The sequence below is a fragment of the Nerophis lumbriciformis genome, linkage group LG19, assembly GCF_033978685.3.
Source record: "Nerophis lumbriciformis linkage group LG19, RoL_Nlum_v2.1, whole genome shotgun sequence".
Classification (NCBI taxonomy): domain Eukaryota; kingdom Metazoa; phylum Chordata; class Actinopteri; order Syngnathiformes; family Syngnathidae; genus Nerophis; species Nerophis lumbriciformis.
Window position 1 is genome coordinate 42,591,636 of NC_084566.2, and position 23,792 is coordinate 42,615,427.

The 23,792-nt window shown below is 39.1% G+C and overlaps 2 protein-coding genes across 3 annotated transcripts in view; one reads left to right on the top strand and one right to left on the bottom strand.

Annotated features, from left to right (window-relative positions):
* Window positions 1–2,898, bottom strand: part of sema6ba (sema domain, transmembrane domain (TM), and cytoplasmic domain, (semaphorin) 6Ba) — a 143,700-nt gene extending 140,802 nt beyond the window's left edge. Inside the window, exon 1 of the mRNA XM_061978748.2 lies at window positions 2,413–2,898. Within this exon, the coding sequence (XP_061834732.1) occupies window positions 2,413–2,436 (24 nt within the window). The 5' untranslated portion in view covers window positions 2,437–2,898. The remainder of the gene's footprint in view (window positions 1–2,412) is intronic.
* A 2,629-nt stretch (window positions 2,899–5,527) lies between these two features.
* Window positions 5,528–23,289, top strand: LOC133618978 (alpha/beta hydrolase domain-containing protein 17A-like). 2 transcript variants are annotated; one of them, XM_061979836.2, is made up of 6 exons: window positions 5,528–5,719; window positions 13,093–13,178; window positions 17,241–17,695; window positions 17,781–17,975; window positions 21,429–21,608; window positions 23,029–23,289. In XM_061979836.2, exons 3-6 carry the CDS (start codon window positions 17,253–17,255, stop codon window positions 23,252–23,254), a joined length of 1,044 nt encoding a protein of 347 aa, XP_061835820.1. In that variant the 5' UTR covers window positions 5,528–5,719; window positions 13,093–13,178; window positions 17,241–17,252; the 3' UTR covers window positions 23,255–23,289. The 2 variants fall into 2 exon arrangements, with proteins under 2 accessions (XP_061835820.1, XP_061835821.1); XM_061979837.2 differs by lacking the exon at window positions 13,093–13,178.
* Window positions 23,290–23,792: the final 503 nt, after the last annotated feature.

The window sequence follows — 23,792 nt, forward strand, 5'->3', positions numbered from 1 at the left end:
CAACAATATGTACAGTAGATATGAACATCTACATCAACAATGTGTACAGTAGATATGAACATCTACATCAACAATATGTACAGTAGATATGACCATCTACATCAACAATGTGTACAGTAGATATGACATCTACATCAACAATATGTACAGTAGATATGAGCATCTACATCAACTATAAGTACAGTAGATATGAGCATCTACATCAACAATATGTACAGTAGATATGAACATCTACATCAACAATATGTACAGTAGATATGAACATCTACATCAACTATATGTACATTAGATGTGACTATCTACATCAACAATATGTACAGTAGATATGAACATCTACATCAACTATATGTACAGTAGATGTGACCATCTACATCAACAATATGTACAGTAGATATGACATCTACATCAACTATATGTACAGTAGATATGAACATCTACATCAACTATATGTACAGTAGATATGAACATCTACATCAACATTAATTCGCCATAGCTTGGCTCAAAAGTTCCAGATTTGCACTCTCAGATGTCTCACTCTCTCGGCTTCCGTCTGCTCCAACGTTTCAGCCTCTTCTTCTATAAGCAGCAGTTCATCCTCAGTATATTCAGCTTCAAAAACTTAAGGTTGTGAATCCTCATTTGTCCAAAAATAGTCATCTTTGTTGTCTGTTACCAAGTCTGCCATGATTAGAAAACACACTCGCGTTTGATTCCCGGAGTAGGAACACATTTGTTGCAGGAAGTCGAAAGTGCGCTGCTATGGAAACGGAAATAAATGCGCCAAATATTTAGTTCTGGCTGTGCATAAAATTAGCAAAAATTGTAAGTATTGTACATATTACATATTGTTATGAAGGTGTCTGTTACTACATTATATATATACTTGCAGTGTGTATATTGTACATATTACATATTGTTATGACGGTTTCTGTTACTACATTATATATATACTTGCAGTGTGTATATTGTACATATTACATATTGTTATGAAGGTGTCTGTTACTACATTATATATATACTTTCAGGGTGTATATTGTACATATTACATATTGTTATGAAAGTTTCTGTTACTACATTATATATGTACTTGCAGTGTGTATATTGTACATATTACATATTGTTATGAAGGTGTCTGTTACTACATTATATATACACTTGCAGTGTGTATATAAAACGTTGATGGAGCATCTTACAAGTGTTTTTGTTTTTTTAAATAATTTTTTAAATCCTAAAAAAATAGACACGCGTGTCGTTTTCTTTCATAATAATTGTGAATGATAGGCAAAATTCCCCAAAAAGAGTGCAGTTACCCTTTAAGAAACAGCATTGTACTGTAAAATGGGTGGGATTAAATAAGTCTAAACTTCTTCTCACTCCTTTTCAAATATGTAAAAAAATTAAAAAAAATAAATAAATAAAAATAAAGTCCATTGCTCATTTTGTTTATTTTTTTTCCGTTTTTTATTCTCCATTGTTTTCATTTTGTTATAATGGCTGTTAAGGCTATAGCACTGTATTGGATCAGGCTTGCTCTTGTTTTTTTGTATATTTAAAATAAAAATGTCTCAAATCAAATTAAAAGGGTAATTAGAAAAGGAAATTTTGATTAGTGGTTAGAGTGTCCGCCCTGAGATCGGTAGGTTGTGAGTTCAAACCCCGGCCGAGTCATACCAAAGACTATAAAAATGGGACCCATTACCTCCCTGCTTGGCACTCAGCATCAAGGGTTGGAATTGGGGGTTAAATCACCAAAAATGATTCCCGGGCGCGGCCACCGCTGCTGCCCACTGCTCCCCTCACCTCCCAGGGGGTGATCAAGGGTGATGGGTCAAATGCAGAGAATAATCTCGCCACACCTAGTGTGTGTGTGACAATCATTGGTACTTTAACTTTTAACTTTAACTTTATGAAAACATGTAAAAAAAGAAACTAAATATATTTACACCATTATTCCCTCACACCGAATGACTACGCATGTTGCACTCATACTGCATCATGAGCACCACATGTCACTTATAATGGACGTGCAGCTTTGTGCTAAAACCCACACTTTATTATTAACAATCATTTCCAATATCTACCTCGGTGTCATTTATAATTGGCCTGCAAATAATCAAATCTGACCTTTGCTCTCGTTACCATAAACAAACACTTCATAAAAGGCCATAAATACTCCCTGAGGACCAACTAAGTATGTTTTTTTTTTTTTTTTTGGAAGAGCAATAACCCTATAGTCATGATCTAAAAATGACCATTTCGGTCTTGCACCGCAGCGTTCGAACGTCGAGAAAGAGCCCCACGCAGCTCTCCACGTCCACGGGAGGAACTCGCAGCCGAACACAAAGAGCAGCTGGGGGGGGGCCACGCCAGCTGCACATAATGCCGCAAAACGCGCATCGTCGGCGCACTCACCCCGCGGATGGTCAGGTGGAGCATGCAGGTGTCCGTCGCGCGTGGAGGAAAAAGGTGGATGCGCGCGGCTCCTTTCTCCGGAGAAAAAAGACCCTCCTCACCTGCCTCGTCCCTCCTCTGCTCGGAGCATCGCCGTCTGCACTAACCAGCCATTACAAAAAAAAAAAAAAAATTTCAATATATAATATTTAAAAATCCTCCCCAGGAGAAAGGGTAATTGCTACCGGTTTTCTTTTTCTCTGCAGTCTTGCTTGGATTGTTCCCAAAAATCCTGCAGACTGTGTTGCGTCCTCGGCGTGCAGACGTGCAAATGTCAGCTGCATCTAAATGCAATCTTCCTCCTTTTTTAATTTACAGTGGAGGTGAAATGTCTGATGATGCAGAGCAGGCACGTTGACAACCAGAGCCCATCATTTACAAACACACACACTCTCTCTCACACACACACACTTACACACACACACACATACACAGTCCTGCAGTGGATCAATGATGAATGGAAGACCCCACCACCCACCTCTTCCCCCCCCCCCCCCTCACACACACACACACACACACACACACACACACACACACACACACACACACACTATAATACAGCAATGTATGCTGTATGCACCCCTCTAAACTGGCTTTACCCTATATTATATAATATAATATAAAATAAAATAAATAATTAAAAAAATACAATAAAATATAATACAACACTATAATAATAAAATATAATCTAATGTAATATAAAACGTAGGACGCAGGGCGAGACGGTAGTATGGCCGTACGCAGGGTATAATATCATATCCATTTAATCAAATAGAGTAGAAAAGGATAGAATACGAGACAGTATAATAATAAAATAACATGTGATTTGATAAAATATATAATATGGTATGATACAACATTTTGTAATACAACAAAATCAAATAGATGATATCATATAAGTCAATAGGATAAAAAATGAAATGAAATAAAACAAAAACATATAACATAATACATTGTGACACAACACCATATGATATAATGTAATGTACAATCAATATATATATATATATATTTATATGTGTGTGTGTGTGTGTATATTATATATATATATATATATATATATATATATATATATTCATATATATATATATATAAATATACAATATGTATGTATATGTATATTTGTATATGTATATATATATCTATATATATATATATATATACATATACAATATGTATGTGTATGTATATAAGTATATATATATATATATATATATATATATATATATATATATATATATATATATATATATATATATATTTATATGTGTGTGTGTGTGTATATTATATATATATATATATATATATATATATATATATATATATATATATATATATATATATATATATGTATATATATGTATATATATAATATGGGGGTCACCCACATCTGTGGTCCCCTCCAAGGTTTCTCATTGTCATCCCACAGGGTTGAGTTTTTCCTTGCCCTGATGTGTGATCTGAACCGAGGATGTCATTGTGGCTTGTGCAGCCCTTTGAGACACTTGTGATTTAGGGCTATATAAATAAACATTGATATATATATATATATATATATATATATATATATATATATATATATATATATATATATATATATATATATATATATATATATGTATGTATGTATATATGTGTGTATGTATACAGTATATGTATGTATGTATACATATACCGACACCAGCTGGACTGCTGCTGAGTGGTCCAAAGTCATGTTTTCTGACGAAAGCAAATTTTGCATTTCCTTTTGAAATCGAGGTCCCAGAGTCTGGAGGAAGACAGGAGAGGCACAGGATCCACGTTGCCTGAAGTCTAGTGTAAAGTTTCCACCATCAGTGATGGTTTGGGGTGCCATGTCATCTGCTGGTGTCGGTCCACTCTGTTTCCTGAGATCCAGGGTCAACGCAGCCGTCTACCAGCAAGTTTTAGAGCACTTCATGCTTCCTGCTGCTGACCTGCTCTATGGAGATGGAGATTTCAAGTTCCAACAGGACTTGGCGCCTGCACACAGCGCAAAATCTACCCGTGCCTGGTTTACAGACCATGGTATTTCTGTTCTAAATTGGCCCGCCAACTCCCCTGACCTTAGCCCCATAGAAAATCTGTGGGGTATTGTGAAAAGGAAGATGCAGAATGCCAGACCCAAAAACGCAGAAGAGTTGAAGGCCACTATCAGAGCAACCTGGGCTCTCATAACACCTGAGCAGTGCCAGAAACTCATCGACTCCATGCCACGCCGCATTAACGCAGTAATTGAGGCAAAAGGAGCTCCAACCAAGTATTGAGTATTGTACATGCTCATATTTTTCATTTTCATACTTTTCAGTTGGCCAACATTTCTAATAATCCCTTTTTTGTATTAGCCTTAAGTAATATTCTAATTTTGTGACACACGGAATTTTGGATTTTCATTTGTTGCCACTTCAAATCATCAAAATTAAATGAAATAAACATTTGAATGCATCAGTCTGTGTGCAATGAATAAATATAATGTACAAGTTACACCTTTTGAATGCAATTACTGAAATAAATCAAGTTTTTCAAAATATTCTAATTTACTGGCTTTTACCTGTATACACAGTAAAGACATGTGAAATATCCTTGTACACATGTTAGTTAAACCTTTGTACCAATTATATACTATATACAAACACTTATACTTCCATTATTATTTACATCCCACATTTAGTTCGTAATTAACGATAATCATAGTATTAACTAGGTGTTGATTCAAGAGCGATATATTTTTCCAAGACATTGGTCTTAAAGTGTTTTTTAAGACCATTAAATATAATATGATGTGATATAATATAATTTAATATGTAATAATATATTACAATATAACAGAAAATGGATGGATGGATGGATGGATAATATAATATAATAACAAATTAAGCCCCACCCCCTTGCAATCCCGAGAGGTATTAGCACTAGTCAAAGGATGGATGATTTAATATAGTATAATATGATCGAATACAATATAATATTATTTAGTAACATGTTTATGTTCAATTGTTCACCGAGCGCGTCGCAATAAAGTTTTCTTGACAAGATGACGTCACTTCCGGATGTAATCCTCAGAGCTGGAGGAAGAAAAAAAAAAAAATCTCGTAGCCATAAATGTTATCTTGTTAGCCACCGAAAACCCCGTCGGTTTGCTTGAGTAAAACCATCCATGTCAAGACACAGAGAGGACTGTCGACGTGTTGTGCTGCTTATGTGTACAAACAGGAGCACAGCAGCCCTTCTCACGACGCGCCGTGAATTGGTAAGTAGCTAGCTCCCATGCTAGCCTGCTAGCACCTCCATGCTAACAGTGCTCGCTTTTATTTGGAACACTTTGCCGCCATTACCATAGCGCTATTGTACTCCCCGCCCGGCGTCAGACACTCTATCAACGTGACTATGTGGACTGCACGTCGCTATGGAGGGGAGTTAAACCACAGCGAGGGCTCGCGTTAGAGGTTATCACCGAAGATGCTTCATTAGCATGTCAGTGACGTCACACATGTCATCAATGACCGCGTCTTAAACATTATGACGTCACACATGTCACCAATGACCGCGTCTTAAACATTATGATGTCACACATGTCATCAATGACCGCATCTTAAACATTATGATGTCACACATGCAGGGGTGGGTAGAATAGCCAGAAATTGTACTCAAGTAAGAGTACTGTTACTTTAGAGATTTATTACTCAAGTAAAAGTAAGGAGTAGTCACCCAAATATTTACTTGAGTAAAAGTAAAAAGTATGTTGTGAAAAAACTACTCAAGTACTGAGTAACTGATGAGTAACACACACACACATATCATATATATATATATATATATACACACACACACACATATATACATATATATATATACATTGATATATACAGTATATAATTTATATTTATTTATTTTGCCGTTTTTGTTTACCGTATTTTCCGCACTATAAGGCGCACCGGATTATTAGCCGCACCTTCAATGAATTACATATTTCATAACTTTGTCCACCAATAAGCCGCCCCGGATTATAAGCCGCGCCTACGCTGCGCTAAAGGGAATGTCAAAAAAACAGTCAGATAGTTCAGTCAAACTTTAATAATATATTGAAAACCAGCGTTCTAACAACTCTGTCCCAAAATGTACGCAAATGTGCAATCACAAACATAGTAAAATTCAAAATGGTGTAGAGCAATAGCAACATAATGTTGCTCGAACGTTAATGTCACAACACACAAAATAAACATAGCGCTCACCTTCTGAAGTTATTCTTCATTCGTAAATCCTTCGAATTCTTCGTCTTCGGTGTCCGAATTGAAAAGTTGCGCAAGCGTGGGATCCAAAATGGCCGGTTCCGTCTCGTCGAAGTCATCGGAGTCAGTGTCGCTGTTGTTGTCCAGTAGTTCTGTGAATCCTGCCTTCCGGAAAGCTCGGACCACAGTTGTGACCGAAATATCTGCCCAGGCATTTACGATCCACTGGCAAATGTTGGCGTATGTCGTCCGGCGCTATCTGCCCGTCTTAGTGAAGGTGTGTTCGCCTTCGGAGCTGTGTGAAAAAAGCCACCTGGCCTCTTCGCGTAAACTTCCCTTAACCACTCGCTCATCTTTTCTTCATCCATCCATCCCTTCGAGTTAGCTTTTATGATGACGCCGGCTGGAAAGGTCTCTTTTGGCAAGGTCTTCCTTTTGAATATCACCATGGGTGGAAGTTAGCATGGCAAGCTAGAACCACAGTGAAGGATGACTTCTCATTCCCTGTGGTGCGAATATTCACCGTACGTGCTCCCGTTCCACAGTGCGGTTCACAGGAATATCAGTTGCTGTGAAATACGGTAGTAATCCGTGTGCGGATGGAGAGATTGCGTCTTTTTATGAACCGGATCCTTGTCGCTTAGTAGGAGCCATTTTGTGGTCTTTACAGATGTAAACAGGAAATGAAACGTACGGTGATATCCGCGCGTTTTTTCTTCTTCTTCCGGGGGCGGGTGGTTGCTTACAGTAGAAGAAGAAGCGCTTCCTGTTCTATGGGGGCGGGTGCTTTCCTTGGCGGTTGCTTGCGTAGAAGAAGAAGCGCTTCCTGTTCTACCGGGAAAAAAGATGGCGGCTGTTTACCGAAGTTGCGAGATCGAAACTTTATGAAAATGAATCGTAATAAAGCGCACCGGGTTATAAGGCGCACTGTCAGCTTTTGAGCAAATTTGTGGTTTTTAGGTGCGCCTTATAGTGCGGAAAATACGGTACATGTTAAAGGTGTTTTAATGAATATACATGCATGTTTAAAATATAGATTCCTTTCTTTCATGAAGACAAGAATATAAGTTGGTGTATTACGTGATTCTGATGACTTGCGTTGATTGTAATCAGACAGTTGTGATGATAACGTCCACGTTTTCAAATGGAGGAGAAAAAAAGTTCCTCCTTTCTGTCTAATACCACATGAAAGTGGTGGGTTTTTGGCATCTTATTTGTCCAGCTTCCATATTCGTTTTTATACACTTTACAAGAAATACATTGGCGTCAAACTCCGTTGCTTGCTAGCTTGTTTGCGCTGGCTTTCGGAGACTCTTGTTTTGAAAGCGCAGGCGCGATGGAGCGGCACTTTTATTGTGAAGACAGGAACGTCCTCGTGCGGTTGAAATAAAAAAGTATCTTTTTTCCTTCACACTTTTGATTGATTGATTAGAACTTTTATTAGTAGATTGCACAGTACAGTACATATTCCGTACAATTGACCACTAAATGGTAACACCCCAATAAGTTTTTCAACTTGTTTAAGTCGGGTCATGTGACCGCCTGGCTCTGTTTGATTGGTTCAACGTCACCAGTGACTGCATCTGATTGGTGGAACGGAGTGAACGTCACCAGTGACTGTTTTTGTTGAAACGCAGGCACTATGAAGGTCTGTCTGACAGACCAAAACAAACAAAGCGTGCATTAACAGATCGATAAAAATTAGTAGCGAGTAGCGAGCTGAATGTAGATAAAAGTAGCGGAGTAAAAGTAGCGTTTCTTCTCTATAAATATACTCAAGTAAAAGTAAAAGTATGTTGCATTAAAACTACTCTTAGAAGTACAATTTATCCCAAAAGTTACTCAAGTAGATGTAACGGAGTAAATGTAGCGCGTTACTACCCACCTCTGCACACATGTCATCAATGACCGCATCTTCAACATTATGACGTCACACATGTCATCAATGACCACATCTTAAACATTATGACGTCACACATGTCATCAATGACCGCATCTTAAACATTATGACGCCACACATGTCATCAATGACCGCGTCTTAAACATAATGACGTCACACATGTCATCAATGACCGCATCTTAAACATTATGATGTCATAAATGACCGCATCTTCAACATTATGATGTCACACATGTCATCAATGACCGCATCTTCAACATTATGATGTCATAAATGACCACATCTTAAACATTATCAATCAACCAATCAACCAATGTTTACTTATATAACCATAAATCACAAGTGTCTCAAAGGGCTGCACAAGCCACAACGACATAACGGCAAGCAAAAACTCACTCCAGTGGGACGTCGATGTGAATGACTATGAGAAACTTTGGAGAGGACCGCATATGTGGGTGACCCCGCCCTAGGGGAGACCGAAAGCAATGGATGTCGAGTGGGTCTGACATAATATTGTGAAAGTCCAGTCCATAGTGGATCTAACATAATAGTGAGAGTCCAGTCCATAGTGGATCTAACATAATAGTGAGAGTCCAATCCATAGTGGATCTAACCGAATAGTGAGAGTCCAGTCCATAGTGGATCTAACCGAATAATGTGAGAGTCCAGGCCATAGTGGATCTAACATAATAGTGTGAGAGTCCAGTCCATAGTGGATCTAACATAATAGTGAGAGTCCAGTCCATAGTGGATCTAACATAATAGTGAGAGTCCAGTCCATAGTGGATCTAACAGAATAGTGAGAGTCCAGTCCATAGTGGATCTAACAGAATAGTGAGAGTCCAGTCCATAGTGGATCTAACATAATAGTGTGAGAGTCCAGACCATAGTGGATCTAACATAATAGTGAGAGTCCAGTCCATAGTGGATCTAACATAATAGTGAGAGTCCAGTCCATAGTGGATCTAACATAATAGTGTGAGAGTACAGTCCATAGTGGATCTAACATAATAGTGAGAGTCCAGTCCATAGTGGATCTAACATAATAGTGTGAGAGTCCAGTCCATAGTGGATCTAACATAATAGTGTGAGAGGAGTCCAGTCCATAGTGGATCTAACATAATAGTGAGAGTCCAGTCCATAGTGGATCTAACATAATAGTGAGAGTCAAGTCCATAGTGGATCTAACATAATAGTGTGAGAGTCCAGTCCATAGTGGATCTAACATACCGGTAATAGTGTGTGAGTCCAGTCCATAGTGGATCTAACATAATAGTGAGAGTCCAGTCCATAGTGGATCTAACATAATAGTGAGAGTCTAGTCCATAGTGGATCTAACATAATAGTGAGAGTCTAGTCCATAGTGGATCTAACATAATAGTGTGAGAGTCCAGTCCATAGTGGATCTAACATAACAGTGTGAGAGTCCAGTCCATAGTGGATCTAACATAATAGTGAGAGTCTAGTCCATAGTGGATCTAACATAATAGTGAAGTGAAGTGAATTATATTTGTATAGCGCTTTTCTCTAGTGACTCAAAGCGCTTTTACATAGTGAAACCCAATATCTAAGTTACATTTAAACCAGTGTGGGTGGCACTGGGAGCAGGTGGGTAAAGTGTCTTGCCCAAGGACACAACAGCAGTAACTAGGATGGCGGAAGTGGGAATCGAACCTGGAACCCTCAAGTTGCTGGCACAGCCACTCTACCAACCGAGCTATGCTGCCCCGTAGTGAGAGTCCAGTCCATAGTGGGGCCAGCAGGAAACCATCCCGAGCGGAGACAGGTCAGCAGCGCAGAGATGTCCACAACATTGCATCTTAAACGTAATGATGTCACACATGTCATCAATGACCACATCTTAAACATTATGACATCATCTATGACCGCATCTTCAACATTATGATGTCACACATGTCATCAATGATCACATCTTAAACATTGTGATGTCATCAATTACCGCATCTTAAACATTATGATGTCACACATGCAACTAACGATTAATTTGATAATCGATTAATCTGTCGATTATTAATTCGATTAATCGATTAATAATCGGATAAAAGAGACAAACTACATTTCTATCTTTTCCAGTATTTTATTGAAAAAATGTACTGGCGCCATGTTCTTTCAACTTGCCAAATAAAACAAGGAAAATGTTACAAAAATGCACACTTTTGACACCCCTGCTATAGATAATAAAAAATTAAATCTGATAAATGTATCGATAAAAAGCAGAGCCTGACGACCGCATCTTAAACATTATGACGTCACACATGTCATCAATGACCGCGTCTTAAACATTATGACGTCACACGTCATCAATGACCGCGTCTTAAACATTATGACGTCACACATGCCATCAATGACAGCATCTTAATCATTATGATGTCACACATTTAATCAATGATCGCATCTTAAACATTATGACGTCGCACATGTCATCAATGACCGCGTCTTAAACATTATGATGTCACACGTCATCAATGACCTCGTCTTAAACATTATGACGTCACACATGTCATTAATGACCGCGTCTTAAACATTATGACGTCATACATGTCATCAATGACCGCGTCTTAAACATTATGACGTCATACATTTCATTAATGAACGCATCTTAAACATTATGACGTCACACATGTCATCAATGACCGCATCTTAAACATTATGACGTCACACGTCATCAATGATCGCATCTTAAACATTATGACGTCACACATGTCATTAATGACCGCATCTTAAACATTATGATGTCACACATGTCATCAATGACCGCATCTTAAACATTATGACGTCACACGTCATCAATGACCGCGTCTTAAACATTATGACGTCACACATGTCATTAATGAACGCATCTTAAACATTATGACGTCACACATGTCATCAATGACCGCTTCTTAAACATTATGACGTCACACATGTCATCAATGACCGCGTCTTAAACATTATGACGTCACACATGTCATCGATGACAGCATCTTAAACATTATGACGTCACACATGTCATCAATGACCGCATCTTTAACATTATGACGTCACACTTGTCATCAATGACCGCTTCTTAAACACTATGACGTCACACATGTCATCAATGACCGCGTCTTAAACATTATGACGTCACACATGTCATCAATGACCGCGTCTTAAACATTATGACGTCACACATGTCATCAATGACCGCGTCTTAAACATTATGATGTCACACATGTCATCAATGATCGCGTCTTAAACATTATGACGTCACACATGTCATCAATGACCGCGTCTTAAACATTATGATGTCACACATGTCATCAATGACCGCGTCTTAAACATTATGATGTCACACATGTCATCAATGACCGCGTCTTAAACATTATGACGTCACACATGTCATCGATGACAGCATCTTTAACATTATGACGTCACACATGTCATCAATGACCGCATCTTCAACATTATGATATCACACATGTCACCAATGACCGCATCTTCAACATTATGATGTCACACATGTCATCAATGACCGCATCTTCAACATTATGATGTCACACATGTCATCAATGACCGCATCTTAAACATTATGACGTCACACATGTCATCAATGACCGCATCTTAAACATTATGACGTCACACATGTCATCAATGACCGCATCTTTAACATTATGACGTCACACATGTCATCAATGACAGCATCTTAAACATTATGATGTCACACATGTCATCAATGACTGCGTCTTAAACATTATGACGTCACACATGTCATCAATGACCGCATCTTCAACATTATGATGTCACACATGTCATCAATGACCGCATCTTCAACATTATGACGTCACACATGTCATCAATGACCGCATCTTCAACATTATGATGTCACACATGTCATCATTGACCGCATCTTCAAGATTATGACGTCACACATGTCATCAATGACAGCATCTTAAACATTATGATGTCACACATGTAATCAATGATCGCATCTTAAACATTATGATGTCACACATGTCATCAATGACCGCATCTTAAACATTATGATGTCACACATGTAATCAATGATCGCATCTTAAACATTATGACGTCACACATGTCATCAATGACCGCATTGATTTTTGTTTGTACCACATGGACAAAGATAAAAGACCTTCACGAGGAAAGTTCTGTGGTCAGATGAAACAAAAAATTAGCTGTTTGGCCACAATACCAGCAATATGTTTGGAGGACAAAAGGTGAGGCCTTTAATCCCAGGAACACCACGCCTACCGTCAAGCATGGTGGTGGTAGTATTATGCTCTGGGCCTGTTTTGCTGCCAATAGAACTGGTGCTTTACAGAGAGTAAACGGGACAATGAAAAAGGAGGATTACATCCAAATTCTTCAGGACGTTGTATGTGTTTGTATGTTATTCTGTATGGACATTGTTCTGAGGGATGAAGCTGTTGAGGGATTTCTGTGGTTTACCAATAAATATTGTGATAACGTCAAAACCCTATGTTTGTTTATTTTAAGGTTCGTCAGGTTAAGTGACTAGAGGAGAAGATCTTGGCACGGTTGTGTGCCAGTCCATTTCAAAACCCAGGGACTCTTGAATCCAGGTGAAGTCATGCTATAAAGACAAGGATATGTGCAGGACATTCTCCTGGTTATTATTATGCACTTCTTTTTAATTTATCTTAAAGGGGAACTGGACTTTTATTGGAATTGTACCTTTTGTTCACAATCGTTATGAGAGACAAGACAAAAGGTTTTTGTTTTTCTCGCTTTTTAACATATATAAATTGGCTCGTTCTAGGTAGCTAGCAATGCAGCTAATGGTAGCAATCAATTCTCAAAAAGTTCCAGATTTACAGCTTGACTAAATCGCACCAACATCACTCTCTCGGCTTCTGTCTGCTCCAACGTTTCACCCTTCCTTCCTTTGTGCTGGCTTCTATAAGCAGCAGTTCATCCTCCGTATATTCAGCTTCAAAAAGATAAGGTTGTGAATCCTTGTTTGTCCAAAAATAGTCGTCTTCGTTGTCTGTTACCAAGTCTGCCATGATTACAACACACTCGCGTGTTTGTTGGCGTAAATAGGAACACACAGTAGGTGCCGGAAGTCGGATGTGCACTGCTATGGAAATGGAAATAAATGCGCCAAAGAAAGAAGTACCACTGCTGATTATAATGACCAAAATACGTTAAATATTGTACATATTGTTATGAAGGTGTCTGTTACTACATTATATATCTACTTGCAGTGTGTATATTGTACATATTACATATTGTTCTGAAGGTGTCTGTTACTACATTATATATCTATTTGCAGTGTGTATATTGTACATATTGTTATGAAAGTGTCTGTTACTACATTTTATATATACTTGCAGTGTGTATATTGTACATATTACATATTGTTATGAAGGTGTCTGTTACTACAATATATATATACTTGCAGTGTGTATATTGTACATATTACATATTGTTATGAAGGTGTCTGTTACTACATTATATATATACTTGCAGTGTGTATATTGTACATATTGTTATGAAGGTGTCTGTTACTACATTATATTTATATACCTGCAGTGTGTATATTGTACATATTGTTATGAAGGTGTCTGTTACTACATTATACAGTATATACACTTGCAGTGTGTATGTTGTACATATTACATATTGTTATGAAGGTGTCTGTTAATATATTATGTATATACGTGGTGTGCGTATATTGTACATATTACATATTGTTATGAAGGCGTCTGTTACTACATTATATATATACTTGCAGTGTGTATATTGTACATATTGTTATGAAGGTGTCTGTTACTACATTATATTTATATACCTGCAGTGTGTATATTGTACATATTGTTATGAAGGTGTCTGTTACTACATTATACAGTATATACACTTGCAGTGTGTATGTTTTACATATTACATATTGTTATGAAGGTGTCTGTTAATATATTATATATATACGTGGTGTGTGTATATTGTACATATTACATATTGTTATGAAGGCGTCTGTTACTACATTATATATATACTTGCAGTGTGTATATTGTACATATTACATATTGTTATGAAGGTGTCTGTTACTACATTATATTTATATACTTGCAGTGTGTATATTGTACATATTACATATTGTTATAAAGGTGTCTGTTACTACATTATATATATACTTGCAGTGTGTATATTGTACATATTGTTTGAAGGTGTCTGTTACTACATTATATTTATATACTTGCAGTGTGTATATTGTACATATTGTTGTGAAGGTGTCTGTTACTACATTATACAGTATATACACTTGCAGTGTGTATATTGTACATATTACATATTGTTATGAAAGTGTCTGTTACTACATTTTATATATACTTGCAGTGTGTATATTGTAGATATTACATATTGTTATGAAGGTGTCTGTTACTACATTATATATATACTTGCAGTGTGTATATTGTACATATTACATATTGTTATGAAGGTGTCTGTTACTACATTATATTTATATACCTGCAGTGTGTATATTGTACATATTGTTATGAAGGTGTCTGTTACTACATTATATTTATATACTTGCAGTGTGTATATTGTACATATTGTTATGAAGGTGTCAGTTACTACATTATACAGTATATACACTTGCAGTGTGTATGTTGTACATATTACATATTGTTATGAAGGTGTCTGTTAATTTATTATATATATACGTGGTGTGTGTATATTGTACATACAGTGGGGCAAAAAAGTATTTAGTCAGCCACCAATTGTGCAAGTTCTCCCACTTAAAATGATGACAGGTCTGTAATTTTCATCATAGGTACACTTCAACTGTGAGAGACAGAATTTGAAAAAAAAATCCAGGAATTCACATTGTAGGATTTTTAAAGAATTTATTTGTAAATTATGGTGGAAAATAAGTATTTGGTCAATAACAAAAATTCAACTCAATACTTTGTTATTGCCAACAAAGGTTATATTACAGAGGTCAAACGATTACTATAGGTCTTTACCAGGTTTGCACACACAGTAGCTGGTATTTTGGCCCATTCCTCCATGCAGATCTTCTCGAGAGCAGTGATGTTTTGGGGCTGTCGCCGAGCAACACAGACTTTCAGCTCCCTCCACAGATTTTCTATGGGGTTGAGGTCTGGAGACTGGCTAGGCCACTCCAGGACTTTTAAATGCTTCTTACGGAGCCACTCCTTTGTTGCCCGGGCGGTGTGTTTGGGATCATTGTCATGCTGGAAGACCCAGCCACGTTTCATCTTCAAAGCTCTCACTGATGGAAGGAGGTTTTGGCTCAAAATCTCACGATACATGGCCCCATTCATTCTTTCCTTAACACGGATCAGTCGGCCTGTCCCCTTAGCAGAAAAACAGCCCCAAAGCATGATGTTTCCACCCCCATGCTTCACAGTAGGTATGGTGTTCTTGGGATGCAACTCAGTATTCTTCTTCCTCCAAACACGACAAGTTGAGTTTATACCAAAAAGTTCTATTTTGGTTTCATCTGACCACATGACATTCTCCCAATCCTCTGCTGTATCATCCATGTGCTCTCTGGCAAACTTCAGAGGGGCCTGGACATGCACTGGCTTAAGCAGGGGGACACGTCTGGCACTGCAGGATTTGATTCCCTGTCGGCGTAGTGTGTTACTGATGGTAACCTTTGTTACTTTGGTCCCAGCTCTCTGCAGGTCATTCACCAGGTCCCCCCGTGTGGTTCTGGGATTTTTGCTCACCGTTCTCATGATCATTTTGAACCCACGGGATGAGATCTTGCGTGGAGCCCCAGATCAAGGGAGATTATCAGTGGTCTTGTATGTCTTCCATTTTCTGATAATTGCTCCCACAGTTGATTTTTTCACACCAAGCTGCTTGCCTATTGTAGATTCACTCTTCACAGTCTGGTGCAGGTCTACAATTATTTTCCTAGTGTCCTTTGACAGCTCTTTGGTCTTGGCCATAGTGGAGTTTGGAGTCTGACTGTTTGAGGGTGTGGACAGGTGTCTTTTATACAGATAACAAGTTCAAACAGGTGCCATTAATACAGGTAACGAGTGGAGGACAGAAGAGCTTCTTAAAAAAGAAGTTACAGGTCTGTGAGAGCCAGAGATCTTCCTTGTTTGAAGTGACCAAATACTTATTTTCCACCATGATTTACAAATAAATTCTTTAAAATTCCTACAATGTGAATTCCTGGATTTTTTTTCACATTCTGTCTCTCACAGTTGAAGTGTACCTATGATGAAAATTACAGACCTCTGTCATCATTTTAAGTGGGAGAACTTGCACAATCGGTGGCTGACTAAATACTTTTTTGCCCCACTGTATTACATATTGTTATGAAGGTGTCTGTTACTACATTATATATATACTTGCAGTGTGTACATAAAACGTTGATGGAGGGTTTTGAAACTGTTTTAGGGGGCTTTAAAGGCTCCAACTGTAGCTCTCATTAGCTGCATTTTGAAAGCGTTTTTTTTTATCATCCTTAACCCCCTGCCAAAAGAAAAGACGTGTATTCTTGTTTCTCATAATGATTGTGAACAATAGGCAAAATTCCCAAAAAAGGGCAGTTGCCTTTAAGTTATTTCTATGACCCGTGTCCACATATTTAATTTAAACCTATAGTATTCACGTGATTGTTTAATTGTGTGTTTTAGGTCCACTAGAAGATGAATGGTCTGTCTATACGAGAGCTATGCTGCCTGTTCTGCTGTCCTCCTTGCCCCAGCCGCATCGCCGCCAAATTAGCTTTCCTCCCTCCAGAGCCCACCTACGCCCTTCTCCCCGACCCAGATCCTAGTGCCGGAGCCGGAGCCGCGTCCGGGCCCAGCCCCGGGGCTACCCTCCCCTCCTTGGGAGCTCCCGGCCTGCGTTCGCGGCTCGGCGCCGGCAGCGGCGGCGACCGGGGAGGTGGCGGCGGAACCGGCGGCGGTGGAAGCGGAGGCTCCGGTGCTGCGGGTGGATGTGAGAGCAGGTGGAAGCTCCATCTCACAGAGCGGGCAGAGTTTCAGTATTCTCAGAGAGAGCTGGACGTGACGGACGTGTTCCTGACCAGGTCCAGCAGAGGCAACAGGGTGGGATGCATGTATATACGCTGTGCCCCTAATGCCAGGTGACTACACCACTTCTAGAAAACACTTTAAACTATGCATGTTTGCAGTCTATATCCCACTAACTTCTCTACTTTCGCTTCTCAGGTTCACCGTGTTGTTTTCACATGGCAACGCAGTGGACCTCGGTCAGATGAGCAGTTTTTACATCGGCTTAGGAACACGCATCAACTGCAACATATTCTCTTACGATTACTCAGGCTACGGGGTTAGCACTGGCAAACCATCAGAGAAAAACCTTTATGCTGACATTGACGCCGCCTGGCATGCCTTGCGCTCCAGGTAAGATTGTATTCATTACCTTTCATACCCGACATTGTTTTTGTGTCATGTGTGCTTAGTTTTACATCAGTGTGTTTTCTAATCGTTCTACCTGTAAAAGCCAACCAAATGCAAGCTCTATGCAGTTTTTTGAACTGTTCCCAATATAAATAAGAGTAGTCCAACTGTCACTAAAACAAACCATTACATACTGTACAGTAGTACCTCTGTTTTCGGTAGTACTAAAGAAATGCAACAATGCAATATTCAGTGTTGACAGCTAGATTTTTTGTGGACATGTTCCATAAATATTGATGTTAAAGATTTCTTTTTTTGTGAAGAAATGTTTAGAATTAAGTTCATGAATCCAGATGGATCTCTATTACAATCCCCAAAGAGGGCACTTTAAGTTGATGATTACTTCTATGTGTAAAAATCTTTATTTATAATTGAATCACTTGTTTATTTTTCAACAAGTTTTTAGTTATTTGTATATCTTTTTTTCCAATTAGTTCAAGAAAGACCACTATAAATGAGCAATATTTTGCACTGTTATACAATTTAATAAATCAGAAACTGATGACATAGTGCTGTATTTTACTTCTTTATCTCTTTTTTTCAACCAAAAATGCTTTGCTCCGATTAGGGGGTACTTGAATTAAAAAAATGTTCACAGGGGGTACATCACTGAAAAAAGGTTGAGAACCACTGTGATAGTTGATATAATAATGTAAGTGCATCATTAAGCCTACATGAACTCCATGGTGTTCAGGGATGAATAGTCTCTCCTATTACTATTGTACCTTTTTTTCGGCTATAGTTCAATTAATCATTAGTAATGCAGCAGCCTAGTTTTGAATGGCAGGGTCCCTGCTATCACATGTTGATACAAATATAACATTTACATCATAAAAATCAACTACAGGCTTCCCAAATGCTGTAATAAATTAAGCATGACGAGTTGACTTGAAACTGTTTAATGTTGCACTTTTTACATGTAGAAGAAAAGTTTTGTCATTTTATTTAATCTGAGCAACAACTTGAGGCAGTTTAATGTGGATTAACGTGGGCAGAATTATTATAGTGTTCCCAATGTTAAAAGGATAAAGCCATTGTTTACAAATTTGGTAAATAAGTAACCGAAACATTTATATTTTGTTTTTTTCTTACTGTACCGAAAATGAACCGAACCGTGACCTCTGAACCGAGGTATGTACCGAACCTAAATTTTTGTGTACCGTTACACCCCTAGTATATATACAGGTAAAAGCCAGTAAATTAGAATATTTTGAAAAACTTGATTTATTTCAGTAATTGCATTCAAAAGGTGTAACTTGTACATTATATTTATTCATTGCACACAGACTGATGCATTCAAATGTTTATTTCATTTAATTTTGATGATTTGAAGTGGCAACAAATGAAAATCCAAAATTCTGTGTGTCACAAAATTAGAATATTACTTAAGGCTAATACAAAAAAGGGATTTTTAGAAATGTTGGCCAACTGAAAAGTATGAAAATGAAAAATATGAGCATGTACAATACTCAATACTTGGTTGGAGCTCCTTTTGCCTCAATTACTGCGTTAATGCGGCGTGGCATGGAGTCGATGAGTTTCTGGCACTGCTCAGGTGTTATGAGAGCCCAGGTTGCTCTGATAGTGGCCTTCAACTCTTCTGCGTTTTTGGGTCTGGCATTCTGCATCTTCCTTTTCACAATACCCCACAGATTTTCTATGGGGCTAAGGTCAGGGGAGTTGGCGGGCCAATTTAGAACAGAAATACCATGGTCCGTAAACCAGGCACGGGTAGATTTTGCGCTGTGTGCAGGCGCCAAGTCCTGTTGGAACTTGAAATCTCTATCTCCATAGAGCAGGTCAGCAGCAGGAAGCATGAAGTGCTCTAAAACTTGCTGGTAGACGGCTGCGTTGACCCTGGATCTCAGGAAACAGAGTGGACCGACACCAGCAGATGACATGGCACCCCAAACCATCACCCAACCATGCAAGTTTTGCATTTCCTTTGGAAATCGAGGTCCCAGAGTCTGGAGGAAGACAGGAGAGGCACAGGATCCACGTTGCCTGAAGTCTAGTGTAAAGTTTCCACCATCAGTGATGGTTTGGGGTGCCATGTCATCTGCTGGTGTCGGTCCACTCTGTTTCCTGAGATCCAGGGTCAACGCAGCTGTCTACTAGCAAGTTTTAGAGCACTTCATGCTTCCTGCTGCTGACCTGCTCTATGGAGATGGAGATTTCAAGTTCCAACAGGACTTGGCGCCTGCACACAGCGCAAAATCTACCCGTGCCTGGTTTACGGACCATGGTATTTCTGTTCTAAATTGGCCCGCCAACTCCCCTGACCTTAGCCCCATAGAAAATCTGTGGGGTATTGTGAAAAGGCAGATGCAGAATGCCAGACCCAAAAACGCAGAAGAGTTGAAGGCCACTATCAGAGCAACCTGGGCTCTCATAACACCTGAGCAGTGCCAGAAACTCATCGACTCCATGCCACGCCGCATTAACGCAGTAATTGAGGCAAAAGGAGCTCCAACCAAGTATTGAGTATTGTACATGCTCATATTTGTCATTTTCATACTTTTCAGTTGGCCAACATTTCTAAAAATCCCTTTTTTGTATTAGCCTTAAGTAATATTCTAATTTTGTGACACACGGAATTTTGGATTTTCATTTGTTGCCACTTCAAATCATCAAAATTAAATGAAATAAACATTTGAATGCATCAGTCTGTGTGCAATGAATAAATATAATGTACAAGTTACACCTTTTGAATGCAATTACTGAAATAAATCAAGTTTTTCAAAATATTCTAATTTACTGGCTTTTACCTGTATACTTATATGTATATATGTGTGTATATAGTGTTGCGTTTGGACCAGTTGTTCCTCCCAAGTTCTTTATGACACTTAAAGCTGAGTAGAAGAACCACCAGAGACAGAATAGGTATTTTGTAATATATTTGCAAAGCTTTGTAAATATAATGAGACCAGTCCAGCATAGAACATTCAATCGTGCAGCTAAGATGGTCTGCCCTAAAAATGGAAACCTTCTATTCTATAAAGTCTCTCTCCCTCCCACCCTCACTGTCTTGTCTTTCCAGCCCAAACACATGCCCATTGTTCTCCGCACCTGGACATAAGAAGAGATAAAAGAAGGAGTACCTCTCCTCCTTACATTCCACAGTCAAGGTTTAGCACACAGTATTTGCAGACAACCAAAAGACCACAATTGGAAGAAAAACACTAGCTGTTTTGTAATATGATTATGAAATTAAAGAAGTAACACTTAAATACGGATATATGTAAATATCTGCCTCCGACAATTGCGAACAGTGTCAATACTTTAACTGTAGGACAGAGAAAGTTGATGGTCTCACAAGCTGAACTTCAACCCTGAACATCTGTTTTGCAAACCCGGGTCTTACCAGACGTTTGAAACATTGCAAATCTCTCTCAGGTACGGTATCAGCCCTGAGAACATCATCCTGTATGGACAGAGCATCGGCACGGTGCCCACGGTGGACTTGGCGTCACGCTTCGAGTGTGCTGCTGTGGTTCTACACTCTCCTCTCACCTCCGGTATGAGAGTGGCCTTCCCCGACACCAAGAAGACCTACTGCTTCGATGCCTTCCCCAAGTAAGCCCTCTCCTTTTTCCTCACTGTTCCTCACCATTTCAGCCTTGGCTTGCAAGATGAAGGGAAACATTACAAGATGTTTGTTTCAGGGCTGAGCCCTATGGCCAAAAATGTGTTATGATTTTTTTACTTTTAAGGACAGAAAAAAATACGATGACAGAGATGATGCACATGTTTTTTTGACGGTAGTTTCCAGACTATAAGCCGCTCCGGTATATACAATTTTAGAAGAAGAAAAAAATGTTTTTGATGTATTAGCCACAGATTTATACCATTTTATATATATATTTTGTATTTTATAAATGTTTATTTACATACCCTAATAGTAATGTCTAACGCGGCAGTAAAACGGCTGATTAAACAAAACATAATTAATTGATGTCCTTATTCATCCTTTATGAGATGAATACGATTTTCTCTTTTTTAAATAAGGTTCCAAATGTTTATCAGGATTCTTCTTCTTTGTACATTAAAAAACACTTTTAAAGTACAGTTTCTTTAAGTGGATCATTTTACTACATTAATTGACTTCTTTACTAAATCCATTACATAATTTAGCTGATAGCGAAGAAAAATCCATAGATTAGCCGCACCTTTGTATAAACCGCAGGGTTCAAAGCTTGGGGGAAAAAGTAGTGGCTTATATTTTAGACAATATGGTAGTTAGATCAAATATGTAACAAAAGTAACCCCTATTTCGCTCCTGGAATTAAAGTACCAGCTCTTTTGTTGTTCTAGAAAATACACTTTGAAGGAGACAGACTTGTTTACATTCACATTTTAAATGTGCAAAAAAAAATCTCTCATTTATTTGGCAAAATATACACATTTTTAATGATGTCTAACATCACAACTTCCAGAAATGTACATCGATGTTAAAAATGACGATTTCAGTGATTACGCTCCCTTTCTTACCGTTCATGTTGTCTTGCTAAATAATTTCCGCCTCACGAAGCTACTTTCCCTACTATTTAATTACATTTATTAAAGTGTAATTCAGTTATTAAATGACTTTTTTGTTAACAACAAGTAATTAGAATGTATTACTTTTTTACAAGTAATTTTCAGAACACTGGTAGTAACAGTAATGTGGTGTTGAGTTTAAACTAAACACTTTACACGTTTTGTTTAAAATGACGACATATATCGTGTATCGCGACTCCGCCTAAAAATATCAGTTTTGGTCAATGTGGCCCCGCCCTAGTTTGTCGGTTGAAGCTGCCATGTTCCCGTTTTTCATGTCAGCACGAAGCAATAGGTTTTAGAAGCCGAGTGCTAAATGAACGCAGTTTTATTGGAACTATAGCATCGTGGAGCATTGCCAGGTGTCAAACATACCAACTAACCAGAATAAAACAAATCAATCAAATCTGATCAAGTAAATCTGGTCTTTTTTTCTTTTTTTTTTCCCTCTCCCCAGCATAGAGAAGGTGTCCAAGATCCCGTCTCCCGTGCTGATCATCCACGGCACAGAGGACGAGGTCATCGACTTCTCCCACGGTCTGGCCCTCTTCGAGCGCTGCCCCAAGGCTGTGGAGCCGCTCTGGGTGGAAGGTGCTGGCCACAACGACATCGAGCTCTACAGTCAGTACCTGGAGAGGCTACGGCGCTTCATCAACCAGGACCTGGCCGCACAGCACGCCTGAGGGTCTCGTGCGTGCGTGCGAGTGTGTGTGTGTGTGTGTGTGTGTGTGTGTGTGTGTGTGTGTGTGTGTGTGTGTGTGTGTGTGCGTGCTCGTGTGTGTGTGTGTGTGTGTGTGTGTGTGTGTGTCGCGAGCGTGTGTGCTTGTGTTGCGTGCGTACCTAGTGTGCGAGCGTGCGTGAGTTGCCTGCGTGCGTGCGTCACAAGCGTGCGTGCGTCACAAGCGTGCGTGCGTTGCGTCGCAAGCGTGCATACGTCGCGAGCGTGCGTCGCGAGCGTGCGTCACGAGCGTGCGTGCGTTGCGAGCGTGCTTGCGTCGTGTCTTGAGCGTGCGTGCGTCTTGAGCGTGCGTGCGTGCGTGCGTCGCGAGCGTACGTGCGCTGCGAGCGTGCGTGCGTTGCGAGCGTGCTTGCGTCGTGTCTTGAGCGTGCGTGCGTCGCGAGCGTACGTGCGCTGCGAGCGTGCGTTGCGAGCGTGCTTGCGTCGTGTCTTGAGCGTGCGTGCGTCTTGAGCGTGCGTGCGTCACGAGCGTACGTGCGCCG

Excerpts from the sequence above, each read along its gene's own strand:
- LOC133618978 (XM_061979836.2), top strand. The coding sequence starts at position 17,253 with ATGAATGGTCTGTCTATACGAGAGCTATGCTGCCTGTTCTGCTGTCCT. Across the intron at positions 17,696-17,780 it reads CGCTGTGCCCCTAATGCCAG|GTTCACCGTGTTGTTTTCAC; the intron begins GTGACTACACCA and ends TTCGCTTCTCAG. Across the intron at positions 21,609-23,028 it reads TGCTTCGATGCCTTCCCCAA|CATAGAGAAGGTGTCCAAGA; the intron begins GTAAGCCCTCTC and ends CCCTCTCCCCAG.